Source organism: Macaca fascicularis, chromosome 11, assembly GCF_037993035.2.
Source record: "Macaca fascicularis isolate 582-1 chromosome 11, T2T-MFA8v1.1".
NCBI classification, from domain to species: Eukaryota; Metazoa; Chordata; class Mammalia; order Primates; family Cercopithecidae; genus Macaca; species Macaca fascicularis.
Window position 1 is genome coordinate 15,541,296 of NC_088385.1, and position 18,289 is coordinate 15,559,584.

General features: G+C 42.3%; 1 protein-coding gene across 2 annotated transcripts in view; it reads left to right on the forward strand.

The window, feature by feature from the left end:
• Positions 1-18,289, forward strand: part of APOLD1 (apolipoprotein L domain containing 1) — a 75,499-nt gene that overhangs the window by 51,565 nt on the left and 5,645 nt on the right. Inside the window, exon 1 of one of the 2 annotated variants that reach the window (XM_005570185.5) lies at positions 18,189-18,224. The exons of the other annotated variant lie outside the window; for it this stretch is intronic. Within the exon in view, the coding sequence (XP_005570242.1) occupies positions 18,222-18,224 (3 nt within the window). The 5' untranslated portion in view covers positions 18,189-18,221. Of the gene's footprint in view, positions 1-18,188; positions 18,225-18,289 lie in introns of those variants that run through there. 2 annotated transcript variants of the gene reach the window in all.

Sequence of the window (18,289 nt, forward strand, 5' to 3'; positions counted from 1 at the left end):
ACTTAGGACTCAAACTCCTTGTTTTCACTTTATGTGCAGAGACCTAACTTACAGAATCTGCCTCCCACCTTTTTCAAAGGTAGTTTACACTTTTTTTTTTTTTTTAAAGCATTGAAAGTAAAGGCAGAAATGACTTTTAAAGTGCTACATTTTCAGGGAAAAAAAGTGGATTAGGAACTTTAGTTTCCATTCTGGCATGTAAGGAGTTTAGAAGTCACCACTCCTGGCTGGGCACCATAGCTCATGCCTGCAATCCCAGCACTTTGGGAGGCTGAGGCAAAAGGATTACTTGAGCCCAGGAGTTCAAGACCAGCTGGAGCAACATGGCAAAACCCCACCTTTACCAAATATACAAAAATTAGCCAGACATGGTGGCACGTGCTTGTAGTCCCAACTACTCGGGAGGCTGAGGTGGAAGGATCACTTGAGCCTAGGAGTTAAGGCTGCAGTGAGCCATGATTATACCACTGCATTATAGCCTGGGCAACAGAGCAAGACCTCCATCTCAAAAAAAAAAAAAAAAAAAAAAATCACCACTCCATCTTAACAAGTAAAAGAGCTGAGTCAACTGAAAAATCAACAGCTCTTCTTAGATCCAGAAGAGATGGGAGGTCATAGATCAAATACCAAATTGGAAACACAGGTGAATGTAGATAATCACCTCTTACTTACTGGCGCAGAAACCTTCATGGGAATCAGTGCTGGAGTGGGAAAACCTGAACTGTAATTGATAAATTCCTGGAGGCTTGGTGTGGACAAGTCTGCAAGATAAAAACTTTATTGGGAGGCTCCCACACTTTCGTAGTTTTACCTCCAGAGGCTCCACTAGGTTCTCACAGTGAATTCTGGAGAAAGATCCTCTCGTGCTTCCATCAAGGGGAGAGGAAAAGAAACCATCTTGAAATACCCCAGAGCATTCTGTTCTTGTGAACAAGGTCTTCCCTCAGAAGAAATTACTTAACTGGAGCCTAACCTGGTGGGGTTTTATGACAGCCTAACTGATCTGGGGGAAGGGAAATACCCAGTTCCAGCCTAATCTAGCTATGTTGTCCCACCTAAGGAGAGGGGGAGACTGAGAAGCACCTGTGAAGTTCACAGTCCAGAGACATAGGCTCACTAAAAGACTGAGACCTAATTATTGGACTGTAGAATGCTTCATTTCCCTCCACACCTTGCCACCACATTACTAAAGTCTTATTTACAGTAGTTCCTTTAGCCCAATACATCATGCCTAGCTGTCAAGAAAAAATTACAAGGTATACTAAAAGGCAAAAAACATAGTTTGAAGAGACAAAGCATGCATCAGAACCAGATGCTCTGGATAAAGTAGACAGCATGCAAGAACAGGTAGGCAATGTAAGCAGAGAAATGGAAATTATAAAAAGAACCAAAAGAAGTGTTAGAGAGGCTAGGCGGTGGCTCACATCTGTAATCCCAGCACTTTGGGAGGCCGAGGTGGGCCGATCATGAGGTCAGTTCAAGACCAGCCTGACTAGCATAGTGAAACCTCATCTCTAATAAAAATACAAAAATTAGCCAGGCATGGTGGCACATGCCTGTAATCCCAGCTACTCAGGAGACTGAGGCAAGAGAATCCCTTGAATCTGGGAGGCAGAAGTTGCAGTGAGCCGAGATCGTGCCATTGCACTCTAGCCTGGGTGACAGAGCAAGACTCCGTCTCAAAAAAAACAAAAAAAACAAAAAAAAAATGTTAGAGATCAAAAACAGTGCAATAGAAATGAAAAATGTCTTTGATGTGCTTATTAGTATACTAAACGTGCTGAGGAAAACATTTCTGTGTTTGAGGATATCTCAAGAGAAACCTCCCAAACTGAAAAACAAAGAGAAAAAAAGACTAAAAAAAACAACAGAAAAGAATATCTAGGAACTGTAGGACAATTACAAAAGGTGTAAATGTGTAATGAGAATACCAGAAGGAGAAGAAAGATAATACGGAAGAAATATTTGAAACAATAATGATTGAGAATTTCCCCGAAACAGTGTCAGACACCAAATCACAGATCCAGAAAGCTCAGAAAACACCGATAAGAATACATGTTTTTTAAAAAAAACCCTACACCTAGGTATACCATATTTAAACTACAGAAAATTTAAGATAAAGAAACAATCCCTGTAGAAACCAGAGGTAAAAAAAAAATCTTACAGAGAAGAAAATAATTACTTCCAATTTCTCCTCAGACAGTATGCAAGCAAGAAGAGAGTGGAGTAAAATATTTAATGTGTTGAGAGAAAAAAAATCCCACCAACCTAGAATTCTGTATACTGTTAAATCATCCTTCAAAAGTGGAAGAGAAATAAAGGTCTTCTCCGACAAACAAAAATTGGGGGAATTTGTTGCCAGTAGACCTGCCTTGCAAGAAATAGTAAAAGAATTTCCTTAGAAAAAAGAGAGAGCATATAGGTCAGAAACTCAGATATACATTAAGAAGGAAAGAACGTCGGAGTAAGTGAAGGTAAAATTTAAAAACTTTGCTTTTCTTATTTTTAATTGCTCTAACAGATAACATTTTTTTAGAGCTTTGGGAGAATTTATTGGAGCAGATTTTGTGTACGAAAAAGGTGCTGGGCAGGTGTCATGCCTGGTGGCCCCTTTATGGCCATCAGTTGGTTGGCCAGACTGCAATGGCTACAGTAGCCATAAGCAGCAACTAAATCACCATTATTATCCGACAAGAGGTTGACTTTCTATCCACCATGTTCAAATGCCTGGTTTCAGAGCAAAGTTTTTCATCTGTGTTCTCCAGCAAATTGGCAAAGCTGTTAATTATCTCATTTTGTCCATCCAATTCATTCCCAATTTCCTGCCCCATTTGTTTTTGGCAACTTACGATGGAGGAAATGGCATCAAAGCCTGTGTCCTGTTCTTTGGTAATTTTCTGCTTGCTATTGTCAGCGTTCATTAAAACCCAAGCCTCTTTTCTCCTCTGGCTCCTCAAAGAGCCAAGGGTTGGGCACTTCCTAACAGATAACAGTTTGTTCAAAATAACAATAGCAATAATGTTCTTGATTACATATTGCATATATATATTTATATTTATGTATGTTTATGTATAAGTGAAACAAATGACAGCAATGATACAAGAGATGTGGGAGGGAAATTAGGATTATTTTGTTATTATAAGGTACTCACACGACCTGTGAAGTCGTATGGCATATTCAAAAGTGACTCAGATTAGTTGTAAATGTATATTGCAAACTCTAGGGTGATCATTTTAAAAGGTTAGAAAAAAAGAAGTATAACTGATATGCTAAGAAATGAGAAAAATTAATTTATATGAAATGCTCAATTGTAATGACAAAAGGCAAAAGAAAAAAAAGGGTGGAAGATAAAAATAAGAACAAAGAACAAGGAGAACAAATAGAAAACAGTAAAAAATGTAGTAGATGTTAATCAAACTGTATTAATAATCACTTTGAATGTCAATGGTCTAAATTCACCAGTTAAAAGCAAGAGATTGTCAGAGTGGATCAAAAAACAAGACCCAACTATATGTTGTATACAAGAAACCCACTTTAAATATAAAGACACATATAAATGGATAAAGATACACCTTGACAACACTAATCAAAAGAAAGCAGAATTAGCTATGCTTATGTCAGACAAAACAGATTTCAGAGCAAGGAAACTGATTGGGAAGAAAGAGGAACATTACATAATGATAAAGGGGTCAATTCTCCAAGAAGACATAACAATCCTTTACCCAATGTATGTACCTAACACAGAGTGTCAAAATATGTGAAGCAAAAACTGACAGAACTGGAAGGATAAATAAATGAATCCACTATTATAACTGGAGACTTCAACACGCCTCTCTCAGGAATGGACAGATCCAGCAGGCAGAAAATCAGTAGGGCACAGTTGAACTCAATACCACCATCAATCAACTGGATGTAATTGACATCTATAGATGACTTTATTAAACAGTAGCAGGTTACATATTCTTCTCAAAGTCACGTAAAACATTTACCCAGATAGACCACGTTCTGGGCCATAAAATATACCTTAACAAAATTTTTAAAAATGAAAATAATGTAGTGTCTGCTCTCAGACCACAATGAAATTAAACTAGATATTAATAACAGCAAGGTAGTTGGAAAATCCCAATATACTTGGAGATTGAACAATACACTTTTATATGTTTATTTTTCTCAAGAGAAAATTAAAATATTTTAAACTAAATGAAAATGAAAGCCAGGCATGGTGGTGCACTCCTGTCGTCCTAGCTACTCAAGAGGGTGAGGTGGGAGGATCACTTGAGCCCAGGAGTTTGAGGTTACAGTAAGCTATGATCGCACCACTGCACTCCAGCCTGGGCATCGGAGTGATATCCTGTCTCTAAAAAAGAAAAAAAATTATATGAAAAATACAACTTACCAAATTTATGGGATGCAGTAAAAGCAGTGCTTAGAGGGAAATTTTTATAGCATTGAATGCATATATTTGAAAAGAAGAAAGATCTAAAAATCAATATTCTAAGCTTCCACCTTAGGAAACTAGAAAAAGAAGAAGAAATTAAGTCTGAACTAAGTAGAAGTAGCCAGTCATAGTGTCTCACACCTGTAATCCCAGCACTTTGGGAGGATTGCTTGAGGCCAGGAGTTCAAGATCAGGGTGGGCAACATAGTGAGACTTACTCTCTACAAATAAATTAAAACAATTAGCCAGGCGTGATGGTGTGTGCCTGTAGTCCAGATACCTAGGAGGCTGAAGTGGGAGAATCACTTGAACCCAAGAGTTTGAGGTTACAGTGAGCTATGATTGCATCACTGTACTCCAGCCTAGGTGACAGACCCTGTCTATTAAGTAAATAAATGAAAAGTAGAAGAAAAGATTATAAAAATTAGAGGTGAAATCAATGAAATTAAAAATAGGAAATCAAAATCTGGTTCTTTGAAAAGATTAATAAAATCAATGAACTTCTTCCCGACTTAATACTTCCTATAAAGCTACAATTATCAAGACAGTATGGTATTGGTGAAAGACTAGAAAAACAGACCAATAGAATAGAATAGAGAGCCCAAAGTGAACCCACATAAATATAGTCAATTGACCGTTGACAAAGGAGCAAAAGCAGGACAATGGTACAAAGACAGTCCTTCAATAACTGGTGCTAGAAACCTGACATCCACATGCAGAAAAAAATGAATCTAGACACAGATCTTATACTCTTCACAAAAATTAACCTAAAATGGGTCACAGACCTAAGAGTAAAACATAAAACTATAGTAACTCCTACAAGATAACAGGAAAATATCTAGATGACCTTGGACTTGGTTATTACTTTTCAGATACAACATCAAAGGCACAATCCATGAAAGAAAGAATTGGTAAACTGGACTTTATTAAAATTAAAAAAGGTTACTCTGCAAAAGACCCTGTGAATTGAATGAAAAGGCAAGCCACAGACTGGAAGAAAATATTTGCAAAAGACATATTTGATAAAGGACTGTTATCCAAAACATACAAAGAGCTCTTAAAACTCAACAATAAGAAGAAAAAGAACCTGGCCAGGTGTGGTAGCTCACACCTGTAATCCTAGCACTTTGGGAGTTCGAGGCAGGCAAATCACTTTGGGTCAGGAGTTTGAGACCAGCCTGGCCCACATGATGAAACCTCGTCTCTACCAAAAACTACAAAAATTAGCCGAGTATGGTGGTGTGTGCTTGTAATCCCAGCTACTCAGCAGGCTGAGGCAGGAGAGAATGGCTTGAACCCAGGAGGCAGAGGTTGCAGTGAGCTAACATTATACCACTGCACTCTGGCCTGGATGACAGAGTGAGACTCTGTCTCCTCCCCCGCCCCCCGCCCAAAAAAAAAAAGAAAGAAAGAAAGAAAAGAAAAAAGAAAAGATAACAAAGAACCTGACCAAAAAATGGGCCAATGACCTTAACAGGCACCTCACCAAAGAAGATATTCGTGGTAAATAAGTATATGAAAAGATATCCCACATCATATGTCAGGGAATATCAGGGAATATCATATCAGGGAATGCAAATCACAACAGCAATGAAGTACCATTACATATTGATTAGAATGGCCAAAATCTAGAACTGACAACAATGAATTCCCTGAGGAGGATGTGGAGCAGCAGGAACTCTCCTTCAATTTCTGGTGGGAATTCAGAATGGTACAATGAGTTTGGAAGACAGTTTGGCAGTTTCTTACAAAACTAAACATACTCTTGTCATAAGATTCGGCAGTCATGCTCCTTGATATTTACCCAAAGGAACTGAAAACTTATGTCCACACAAAAACCTGCACACAGATGCTTACCACAGCTTTATTTGTGATTGTCAAAAATCAGAAGCAACCAAGATGTTCTTCAGTAGCTGAGTGAATAAATGGTGGCACATCCAGAAAATGGGACATTATTCAGCGCTAAAGAGAGATGAGCTCTCAAGCCACGAAAAGACGTGGAAGAAATTTAAGTGCATATCTGTAAGTGAAAGAAGCCAATCTGAAAAGGCTACGTACTGTGATTCCAACTACACGACATTCTGGAAAAGGTAAAACTATGAAGACAGTGATCAAAGATCAGTGGTTACCAGGAGTTAGGAGGGAGGGAGGGATGAACAGGTGAAGTGCAGAGGATTTCCAGGGCAGGTAAACCACTCTGTATGAGACGATAATGGTGGATACATGTCATTAAACATTTTTCAAACCCACAGAATGTACAACACCAAATAGGAACCCTAGCGTAAACTGCAGACTTTGGGCCAATGTAGGTTCATGGATTGTAACGTAGGTACTGCTCTGCGGGCGTTGGTAATAATGGGTGAGGTTATGCATGTGTGAGGGCGGGGAGCGTGGGGTGTCTCTGTATGTTCCACTCAATTTTGCTGCAAATCTAAAACTGCTCTAAAGATAGTCTAACAAAGCAAGATTGGAGAGGAAAATAGATTACATCAAATCATTTTCTCACCTAATTCGAAAGCAAATAGAGTTGAAAGCTCAGCATAGAAACTATATTTTTTAAAAACCGGTTGGGTACAATGGCTTATTCCTGTAATCCCAGCACTTTTGGAGGCCAAGGTGAGAGGATTGCTTGAGGCCAGGAGTTCATGACCAGCAACATAGTGAGACTTCATTACTACATGATTTTTTTTTCTTTAATTAGCTGGGTGTGGTGGTGTGCACCTGCAGTTCCAGCTACCCAGGAGGCTGACGTGAGAAGATTGCTTGAGCCCAGGAATTCAAAGTTACAGTGAGCTATGATCATGCCCCTGCACTCCAGCTGGGGTGACAGGGTGAGACCCAGTCTCCAAAAAAAAAAAAAGAAAGAAAGAAAGAAAGAAAGAAATACACACACACACAAAAACAAGCAAACAAAAAAAACTAATAAAAGCAAATAACTAGAATAATAATGACCAACTTTCAGGGTGTTAGAAGATGCACCCCTTGCTTCATCATATTGCTTAATGTGAACTGACTGAATTCTACTAAAAACAGACTTTAAACAAAGTTAGAAAAGAAAACCAATATCCAACATTCTCTCTCCTATAAGAGGCATATTACAAATTAAACCATTCAAATAGTCTCAAAGCTAAGGGAAAGCTTAAGATTTATGACGCCTCTGTAGCTACAAAACAAGCAGGTGTTATAATCCAGGCTGCAATACTGTTGTAGATGTCTGAGAACTCGGAAGATAATGACTAAACCTGAGAAAGGGCCAGACAAAGGTAATTGTTTCCCAGTATCCTGGAAGATAAGAGAATCTTTATGGCTACTGGAGGGATGTGGACTCAGCTGCAGTCTTTCTGGCACCAGAGGAAAAGGCATGTGGTAAACTAGATATTCTGTAATAGGGCCCATGGGGCAAACGATTCTATATTAATGATAGAGTGTAGGCTTCACCCACAGGATCCCAGGTGTTCTGTGCAGGTGTGCACACCTGTGGAGGAGGAAGCAGAGCAAACTTTAAACTGCCTTCTGTGGAACACATAAGAAGCCTGGGACAATTAAAGAGTTCCCAGCATCAGCTATGTCCAAAAGAAAAAGCAAGTAAGATTAGCAAAGATACATGTTTTTTCCCTCAGCAAAAAGCGATGAAAGTAGAGTCTCCCTTTAAAAATAAAAATTGGAGGCCGGGCGCGGTGGCTCAAGCCTGTAATCCCAGCACTTTGGGAGGCCGAGGCGGGTGGATCACGAGGTCAGGAGATGGAGACTATCCTGGCTAACACGGTGAAACCCCGTCTCTACTAAAAATACAAAAAACTAGCCGGGCGTGGTGGCGGGCGCCTGTAGTCCCAGCTACTCGAGAGGCTGAGGCGGGAGAATGGCGTGAACCCGGGAGGCGGAGCTTGCAGTGAGCCGAGATCACGCCACTGCACTCCAGCCTGGGAGACACAGCGAGACTCCGTCTCAAAAAAAAAAAAATAAAAAAAATAAAAATAAAAAAAAAATAAAAATTGGATTATGAAGCAGTAACATTCAAAATCATATTATATTGAATTAACAACAGGTAAACTGTTCAGTGGACTAGATTTCCTAGAAGTAGATGTTAACAATGGTAACAAATCAGTATAAGACTAACCAGCAATAACACATCTATAGAAAAGCATGTTTTTTTATATAAAATGATCAAAATTAAATTCATCTGAAGAAGAATTAGCACCTGCTATGCACTAGATATAATAAATTCCAGGTGGGTCAAATTAGGCTAAAATGTTTATTGTGGATATTTTCTTTTTACCTAACCATCAGTTTCCCTTTCCCTGACATAGCAATTCCACTGTAATTTTCTAGTGTGAAACGTCTTCTCCCTGAGTATATATGTAATGTTGGTGGGAAGGTTAAGTTCTTTTACCATCTCCCACTTGAAAGCTGAAGGCAATTCACCCCTTTTCTCCCTGCCCAGTGCAGATGGTAGATGGGCACTTGACCTAAGCTCAGCCAACCCAGTGATCACTCCTGGAACTTTGATTCTTAAACTGATACAAGGACAAAAGGAAACAGTGGTTTGTCAGTTTCATCACACAGGCTGTTCCAATTACAAAACGACCGATGTCCTTTCAGTTTCCGATGTCCTTTCAGTTTCTTGGTTCTTTAGAGCTCCATGGTCCTTTCCCATGCTCAAGTATGTTCCCTCAGTCTCATAGCAATAATTCGCTTATATTAGCCAGAGCGAGATTTTTACTACAAGTTGAGTATTCCTTATCCAAAAGGTTTGGGACTAGAAGTGATTTGGATTTCAATTTTGGTGGGATTTTAGAATATTTGCATTATATGCTTACCAATTGAGCATGCTTAATTAAAAAATCTGAAATCTGTAATTCTCCAGTGAGCATTTCCTTTGAGCATCACTCTAAAACCTGAAACTTACTGAGCCCCAGTGTGATGCCCAAAGGAAATGCCCACTGCAGCATTTCGGATTTCAGATTTTTGGACTGGGAAACTCAACCTCTCAACCTGTATATCCAGATGGAGACTGCAATTCCAAAGAACAAGCTGAAGAGGAAGAGGGTATAGGAGGTGGATGATGGTGTCACAGTTCACCTGGAAATATCTTCTCTACAAGGAAAGGTGTTTTTTGTTTTTCTTTGTTTGTTTGTTTGTTTGAGACAGGGTCTCACTCTATCACCCAGGCTGGAATGCAGTGGTGCAGTCTCGGCTCAATACAACCTCTGCCTCCTGGGCTCAAGCGATCCTCCCACCTCAGCCTCCCAAATAGCTGGGACCACAGGGGTGCTCCACCACACCTGGCTTTTTTTTGTGTGTGTATGGAGACAAGATTTTGCCATGTTCCCCAGGCTGGTCTTAAACTCCTGAGCTCAAGCATCCGCCAGCCTTGGCCTCCCAAAGTGCTGGGATTACAGGTGTGAGCCACTGTGCTTGGCCAGGAAAGCATCCTGACAATGATCTGATGGTTTATATTTCTTCTGCTTGCTTCTCCCCGTGGGAGGCGTATACCTCTCTATCCCTTTGTTTATTTTATTTTACATTTTTGAGACAGGGTCTTGCTCTAATGCCCAGGCTGGAGCAATAGAGCAATAGCCCATGGCTCACTGCAGCCTCGCCCTCCCAGGCTCAAGCAGTCCTCCCACCTCAGCCTTCCAAGTAGCTGAAACTACAGGTGCACACCTCCTTGTGTGGCTAATTTTTAATTTTTAATTTTTTTTGTAGAGATGAGTTCTCACTGTATTGCCTAGGCTGGTCTCAAACTCCTGGGCTCAAGCAATCCTCCTGCCTCGGGCCCCCATAGTGCTGGGATTACAGGAGCCAGCCATGGTGCCTAGCTACTACCCTTTAATGTTGGGTTGGCCACAACTTGATTGGCTGGTAGAATGTGAATGGATGTCATGGTTACCCTGTCTGAGCAGCCTTAGGGATGATTAGCCAATTTTGCTTCCAAAACATATTCTGTACTTTATCTACTCCATTCCATCCTACCAACACTAGCCAAATCTGAGATAATTTCTGTCAACTACTTCAATAACCTTCTAACTGTCTCCTGGCTTTAGCTGTGTACCTCTGAGAACCATCTTTCACACAACTGTCACACAACAATGTCAAATTAACCCTGTAAGGCCACAGATGAAAGCCTTCAATGGCTCCCTCTTTCCCATATGGCACAGGAAAGCGTTAACTTGACTTCTACCTACCCCTTAAGCCTCATCCTTTGACCTTCCCTGCTTCCCACTTTACGTTGAGCAACACTAAACACCCTGGACACTCCTCCATTCCTTTGTCGTTCTGTTCCTTTGACCAGCCTGCCCTCCTCTCTCTCCTAATTTTTGTCCAAATAACTTCTGTTTAACTCTCAGATTCAGCTCAATGTCAGGGCTTCCAGAAAGTCTTCCCGAGTACTTCCTGGGCATGCACTTGCCCTGTGGTTTCTTGGTACCAGCACACACCCCTGGCACTTCCCCACATTAAATTTAAATGATATATTCTGTCTTTTTCTCTTCTAATAGATTTGCCATCTTCTGGAGGGCAGGGACTATATCTTATTCAGCTTTTGGTCCCCAGACTCTAGCATGATCTCTAGCACATAATAGGTGTTCAATACACATTAGTGGAGCTGAAATCAAACAAATTAAACATTAATATAAGAAAATTCTGGCCGGGCGCAGTGGCTCATGCCTGTAATCCCAGCACTTTGGGAGGCCGAGGCGGGTGGATCACAAGGTCAGGAGATCGAGACAACGGTGAAACCCCGTCTCTACTAAAAATACAAAAAATTAGCCGCGCGAGGTGGCGGGCGCCTGTAGTCCCAACTACTCAGGAGGCTGAGGCAGGAGAATGGCGTGAACCCCGGAGGCGGAGCTTGCAGTGAGCCGAGATGGCGCCACTGCACTCCAGCCTGGGCGACAGAGCGATACTCTGTCTCAAAAAAAAAAAAAAAAAAAGAAAGAAAGAAAATTCTGAAAGCCTTCTGCCTCTATTCTTACAAAAGCTGGTGGCATTATAAATGGGTTCTTCTGGAAAGCAATATAGCGATATATAACAAAAACGATGAAGATGATCATTCTCCTTGAGTTGGTATTTTCCCGTGTGTGAATACTCCTCAAAGAAATAATCCAAAGGAAAAAAAATGTACACAGATGTCCTGGCAACTCTAGTTATAACAGTGAAAAACCTGGAAGCAATCCAAGTGTCTAACAGGGAAACGACTAAGCAAACAATAGGATTATTACATAGCTATTAAAAAATGACAGAGGTGAGGACTATGTCAACATAGACAAGTGTGTATCTATCTGCAGGAACGTCAAGTAGAAAACAGAACACAGGCTAGTGTTTAAACACTAGTGATTAAGGATGTGTGTGTACATTAACAAAGATTGGAGGCCGATTTGGAGAAATGAAAATGGCCGGACTACAGTACTTGTTGTGCAGTTCCACGAATTTTTGACAATAATACTTGAGATTCCATGCAATATAGATATCCTAGAAGTCTTCTGCAGAATAAGTATTCTAAGTTATACCAAGCTGTATAGTCCAAGACAAAATTTTATGTTAAATTCTCATAAAATTGTTATAAAATAATGATATTTCTTTAAGTGAACAAAGTCTCGCTCTGTCGCCCAGGCTGGAGGGCAGTGACCGGATCTCAGCTCACTGCAAGCTCCGCCTCCCGGGTTCACGCCATTCTCCTGCCTCAGCCTCCCGAGTAGCTGGGACTACAGGTGCCCGCCACCACGCCCGGCTAGTTTTTTGTATTTTTTAGTAGAGACGGGATTTCACCGGGTTAGCCAGGATGGTCTTGATCTCCTGACCTCGTGATCCGCCCATCTCGACCTCCCAAAGTTGCTAGGATTACAGGCTTGAGCCACCGCGCCCGGCCTGCATTTTTCTTTAGTTAAATTCAACAAGCAACTATGAGAGCTTGACTATGTTCTAGAGCACTTACATTCTGGGGAAATTCACAAAATCATGGGCAAAAATCCTCAGGTGAATATGTGTTATTATTTTAATTTCCTTTTTTTTTTTTTTGAGACAAGGTCTGGCTCTATTGCCCAGGCTGGAGTGCAGTGGTGTGATCTCGGCTCACTGCAGCCTCACCTCCCAGGCTCAAAACCATCCTCCCACCTTAGCCTCCCAAGTAGCTGGGACTACAGGCACACACCACTGAGGCGCCTGCCTCAGCCTCCCAAAGTGTTGGGATTACAGACATGAGCCACTGCACCTGTCCGAATTTATTTTTATTTTGGTGAATGTACATATTGGAACAGATGACAAAGGAAAGTCTGCAAGACCTTTGGACAAAATCTCACATTCACAAGTTGTCTCAATTTTATTTTTTATTTTAATTTTATTTATTTATTTATTTTGAGACAGAGTCTGGCTCTGCCACCCAGGCTGGAGTGCAGTGGAGCAATCTTGGCTCACTGCAACCTCTGTCTCCGGGGCTCAAGCCATCCTCCCACCTCAGCCTTCCCAGTAGCTGGGACTGCAGACGCAGGCCACCATGCCCAGCTAATTTTGTATTTTTTGTAGAGATGGGGTTTTGCCATGTTGCCCAGGCTGGTATCGTACTCCTGGACTCAAGTGAGTCTTCCACCTCAGCCTCCCAAAGTGCTGGAATCGCAGGGTGAGCCACCATGCCCAGCCTCAATTTTATATTTTTGATGTCTCCAAAAGAGGTCCTATATTTAGTCACTGAGATATACTGTTAAGGATTAAAAGGAAAAAGCCATCATCATGTAACTTTAATCTTGTGCCACTTTTCCACAATATTAATAAAATGAATTAGTATTTTATAAATCCTGTGACTATGTTGTGAATAGCAAAATATTGACATTATAAGATATATTACATTGCAATTAAAAGAAATAAGCCACAATTTTTTATATTCCATTATAGAATTTCTTCATTTTAAAAAATCAACTGAGAGGCAAGGTGTTGTGGCTCACGCCTATAATCCTGGCACTTTGGGAGGCCGAGGCGGGTGGATCACCTTAGGTAAGGAGTTCGAGACCAGCCTGGCCAACATGATGAAACCCCATCTCTACTAAAAATACAAAAGATTAGCCAGGTGTGGTGGCAGGCACTTGTAATCCCAGCTACTTGGGTGGCTGAGGCAGGAGAATTGTTTGAACCCGGGAGGCGGAGGTTGCAGTGAGCCAAAATTGCGCCATTGCCTGGGCAACAAGAGCAAAACTCCGTCTCAAAAAAATAAAAAATAAAATAACTGAGAGCCTCAAAAAATGGAAGTGGCCCAGGCCTTTGAAAGGCCTTGAGCATAATTATCACTTTATCTTTTTTCTTTTCTTTGTTTTTTTTTTTTGAGATGGAGTCTCACTCTGTCACCCAGGCTGGAGTGCAGTGGCATGATCTCAGCTCACTGCAACCTCCACCTCCCGGGTTCAAGCGATTCTCTGCCTCAGTCTCCCGAGTAGCTGGGATTACAGGCGCCCGCCACCTCGCCCAGCTAATTTTTTTGGTATTTTTAGTAGAGACAGGGTTTCACCATCTTGGCCAGGCTGGTCTTGAACTCCTGACCTTGTGATCCACCCGCCTCAGCCTCCCAAAGTGCTGGGATTACAGGCGTGAGCCACGGCGCCCGGCCCACTTAATCTTTAAAATGTGATAGTTTTAAGTAGGGGCCTAAAGCAAATGGGTTGTTGATAACTATAAAAACGCCTAGCTAACACACTCCTTTCCACTAGACTTACTATTTCTTTTCTTTTTTTTTTTTTGAGACGGAGTCTCACTCTGTCGCCCAGGCTGGAGTGCAGTGGCCGGATCTCAGCTCACTGCAAGCTCCGCCTCCCGGGTTTACGCCATTCTCCGGCCTCAGCCTCCTGAGTAGCTGGGACTACAGGCGCCCGCCACCTCGCCCGGCTAGTTTTTTGTATTTTTTAGTAGAGACGGGGTTTCACCGGGTTAGCCAAGATGGTCTCGATCTCCTGACCTCGTGATCCGCCCGTCTCGGCCTCCCAAAGTGCTGGGATTACAGGCTTGAGCCACGGCACCCGGCCTAGACTTACTATTTCTGCTGCCATGTAACAGGTGGTCAGAAAACTACCAGTTCTGACTGGGCGTGGTGGCTCATGCCTGTAATCCTAGCACTTTGGGAGGCCGACGCGGGCAGATCACCTGAGGTCAGGAGTTTGAGACCTGCTTGGCCAACAATGTGAAACCCCATCTATACTAAAGATACAAAAATTAGCTGGGCATGATGGTGAGTGCCTGTAATCCCAGCTACTTGGGAGGCTGAGGCAGGAGAATTGTTTGAATCTGGGAGGCAGAGATTGCAGTGAGCTGAGATCGCACCACTGCACTCCAGCCTGGGCAACAGAGCGAGACTCTGTCTCAACAAAACAAAACAAAATGAAACAAAACTACCAGTTCCTAGAGCAGTGGTTCACAAACCCGGCTGCAGGTAGGAATTACCTGTATTTTCCCAGATCCCACTTCAGACCACTTGAATTAGACTGTCTAGGGCTGGGGCCTGAAGATTCCTATGCTTAAAAAGCTCTCTATCTCTCTTCCTTCCTACACTGAATTTCCTTATGGTTCGAGGACTCAGAATTCAAGCTAGTATAGCTAATGCCACAGTTCAGCTGCTTCAAGAGTTCAACACAGTGAGAACCTGTCTCTACAAAAAGTCAAAAAATGAGGCGGGAGGATTGCTTGAGCTCAGGAGGTCGAGGCTGTAGTGAGGCGTGATGGTGCCATTACGCCTGAGTGACAGAGCGAGACACTGACTCAAAAAAAAAAAAAAAAAAAAAAGAAGAGATCTGAAGGCTACTTTGAGGGCCAACCACCATTTTCAATGTAGTCTCTCTAGGGTGATGTGTTGGAAGTGCCCAGAAAACAATTTTAAAAAGAAGTTTGAGGATGTGGTCCACATACTTTTTTGGGGAAACTGACCACACAGAACTTTTGATCAAAATGCCTTCATTTGTTCCTAAAATTTCTTATTGTGTCTTTACTATATGAAATTAATGCTGGCTGGGCATGGTGGCTCATGCCTGTAATACCAGCAGTTAGGAGGGCGAGGCAGGCAGATCACCTGAGGTCAGGAGTTCGAGACCAGCCTGTCCAACATGGAGAAACCCTGTCTCTACTAAAAATACAAAAATTAAGCAGATGTAGTGGTGCGCACCTGTAGTCCCAGTTTCTTGGGAGGCTGAGGCAGCAGGATCGCTTGAACCCGTGAGGCGGAGATTGCAGTGAGCTGAGATCATGCCACTGCACTCTAGCCTGGGTGACAGACTGAGACTCTGTCTCAAAAATAAATAAATAAATAAATAAATAAATAAATGTAAACAAATGCTGAATTGAAATTGTTAAGTTCAAGTGTTAGTTCTTACAAACAAGGTGAAGTACCAGTTGGTTTTTTTTTTGTTTGTTTGTTTTTTTTGTTTTTTTTTTGAGACAGAGTCTTACTCTGTTACCCAGGCTGGAGTGCAGTGGTGTGATCTTGGCTCACTACAACCTCTGCCTCCCAGGTTGAAGTGATCTTCCTGCCTCAGCCTCCTGAGTAGCTGATACTACAGGTGCGTGCCACCACACACAGCTAATTTTTTTGCATTTTTAGTAGGGATGGGGTTTCACCATGTTGGTCAGGCTGGTCTCGAACTCCTGACTTCAGGTGATCCACCAGCCTCAGCCTCCCAAAGTGCTGGGATTACAGTGGTGAGCCACCACACTCGGCCCCAGTTGTTTTTTGTTTTTGTTTTGTTTTGTTTTGTTTGAGACAAGGTTTCACTCTATCATCCAGGCTGCATTGCAGTGGTACCATTATAGCTCACTGCAGCCTTGACCTCCGGGGTGCAAGTGATCCTCCTGCCTCAGCCTCCTGAATAGCTAGGACTACAGGTGTGAATCACTATGCCCAGCCAATTTTTAAATTTCTTGTAAAGATGGGGTCTCATTATGTCGGCCAGGCTGGTCTTGAACTCCTGACTTCAAGTGACCCTCCCTCCTCTGCCTCCCAAAGTGCTGGGATTATAGGCATGGGCTACTATAGTGGCCAAAGTACCAGGTTTTTATGGGCAGTAAAACTTTAGCCCAAACTGTCAATGAACTCAATTTTTTTTGCCTCCATAAAGAGGCAAATATGAAGAAAATGGGGTTTCAACACAGAGAAAAACAAATTCCAAGAGATGGGCCGGGGTCAGTATACATGCTGTCTATTCTCCTCTACCTTCTGGTTCTTCATCCTACCTCTGTACTATGATATTGATGCTCTGAAGAAGACCCTGTATCCCAGCAATATTCCTCATCTATAAAATATTTAATTGTGTTCCTCTAAACCCAAAACACACAAGATGATGTCCAGGGAAGTTAGAGGAACATAAGTCAGCTGAAGAATTAGGGGTATGTTCCCTCCTGTCTACCTCCCCAGTTCACCCTGGCCCACATCCGGTTTGGAGTGACCATGTCTATGGAGACAAAGGAGGATGTTCTTCCACTTCTAACCTCAAAAGGACACACTGGAGGCACCTAGATTGAGGTTACAGTTATCCTTTGAGGAGCTGTAAGAAGAATATTTGGAAGTAGATCAAATCTAGAATAATCAAGTGTGAAAGGACTATGGTTGTGAGTAGTAGCAAATAGTACTGTTGCTACTGCTGCTACTGTTGCTATACTGTGTTGATAAATACAAAGTATAGTCATAAAGGTGGGGGATTGAATCATGATCCAGAATGATATGGCTGTTAAGGCTTTCCAGGTCAGCCAGACAGTTGAGATAATCCTTATTCAAGTGAGAAACGAATTTGGCCCTCCTTATCTGGAGGAGAGGGTTGGAAGGATGATGGATGGATTTGGGGCCATATAGTAGGACTGAATTCCTAGGCTGAGCTCCAACGACCTCCGAATGCCCCAGAGATATCTGTGTTCCATCTGATCTGGTCTGCAGCAAGTCCACAGAAGCTACACTCACTTTTTCCTGCTGAATTGTCAAAATAATTGCCCTTCAGCCCATGCCTCGCTACCCTGTAGACAGAATCCACTCATTTCCCTGTCACATGGGCTACAATTGCTACTTCAAATGAAAACCTGGGAAGCCAGTTCCCTGCTGCGGTTGAAAGTGTATAATTAGCTCCTCGTGCAACCTGACCCCACTGATTTTTCTGATGCATGTGGCCTAGAGTGTGCCCTTTCTGAGACCTCCAATGTCTTCTCCACAGCTGGGGGTGCCCAAAACTGCATGCAGCACTTCCTGCGGGTGGGGCCTTGCATTCTTAGGGCTGCAGGGTACCCGCCGCATGCAAAATGGATCACAGGCTCCAGCCACTCACAGATTCACAATGCTTTTAAAAATACAGCAGTGGAGTATGAGTGGCTATATCAGATATGAGGGTTTTCCACCCCCTCCCTTTTCTTTTAAAATATGATTTTGTAATGGTGGCCTCAAGAAACACTATAATTGGTCAGCCTGGGGTGCGTTTGAAGGCCTTCCCTATCGCGTCATTAGCTATTCTCAGGAAAGGCAGGGTATCCCCCTGGGAGAATGACAACACACTTGTTTCAAGTTAGGGAAGAGCCTGTGGTTCTCTTCCTGCGTTCAGGGGAAAGCGAACACACAATGTTCGTTTCCTAAATACGGGATGTGCTGTGCTGGCAGGTCATTTTCCACCATGTCACGTCCTTCTGGATGAAGGCAGCAGGGGTCAGGACAGGAAATGGCAAATTCTCAGAATGAGACAAGGCTTTCCCAGGGCAGCCATTGGTTCTCTGGGACTATAAAGCACACTCATCCAGAAACAGCCTGAGATTTTACTTTCCTGGAGGCAGACAGAAGTGAATGGTAAGTGGGGAACCCCGAGGCATATATTCGGGATGACTTTTTCTCATTTTCTCTTTTTACCTGGA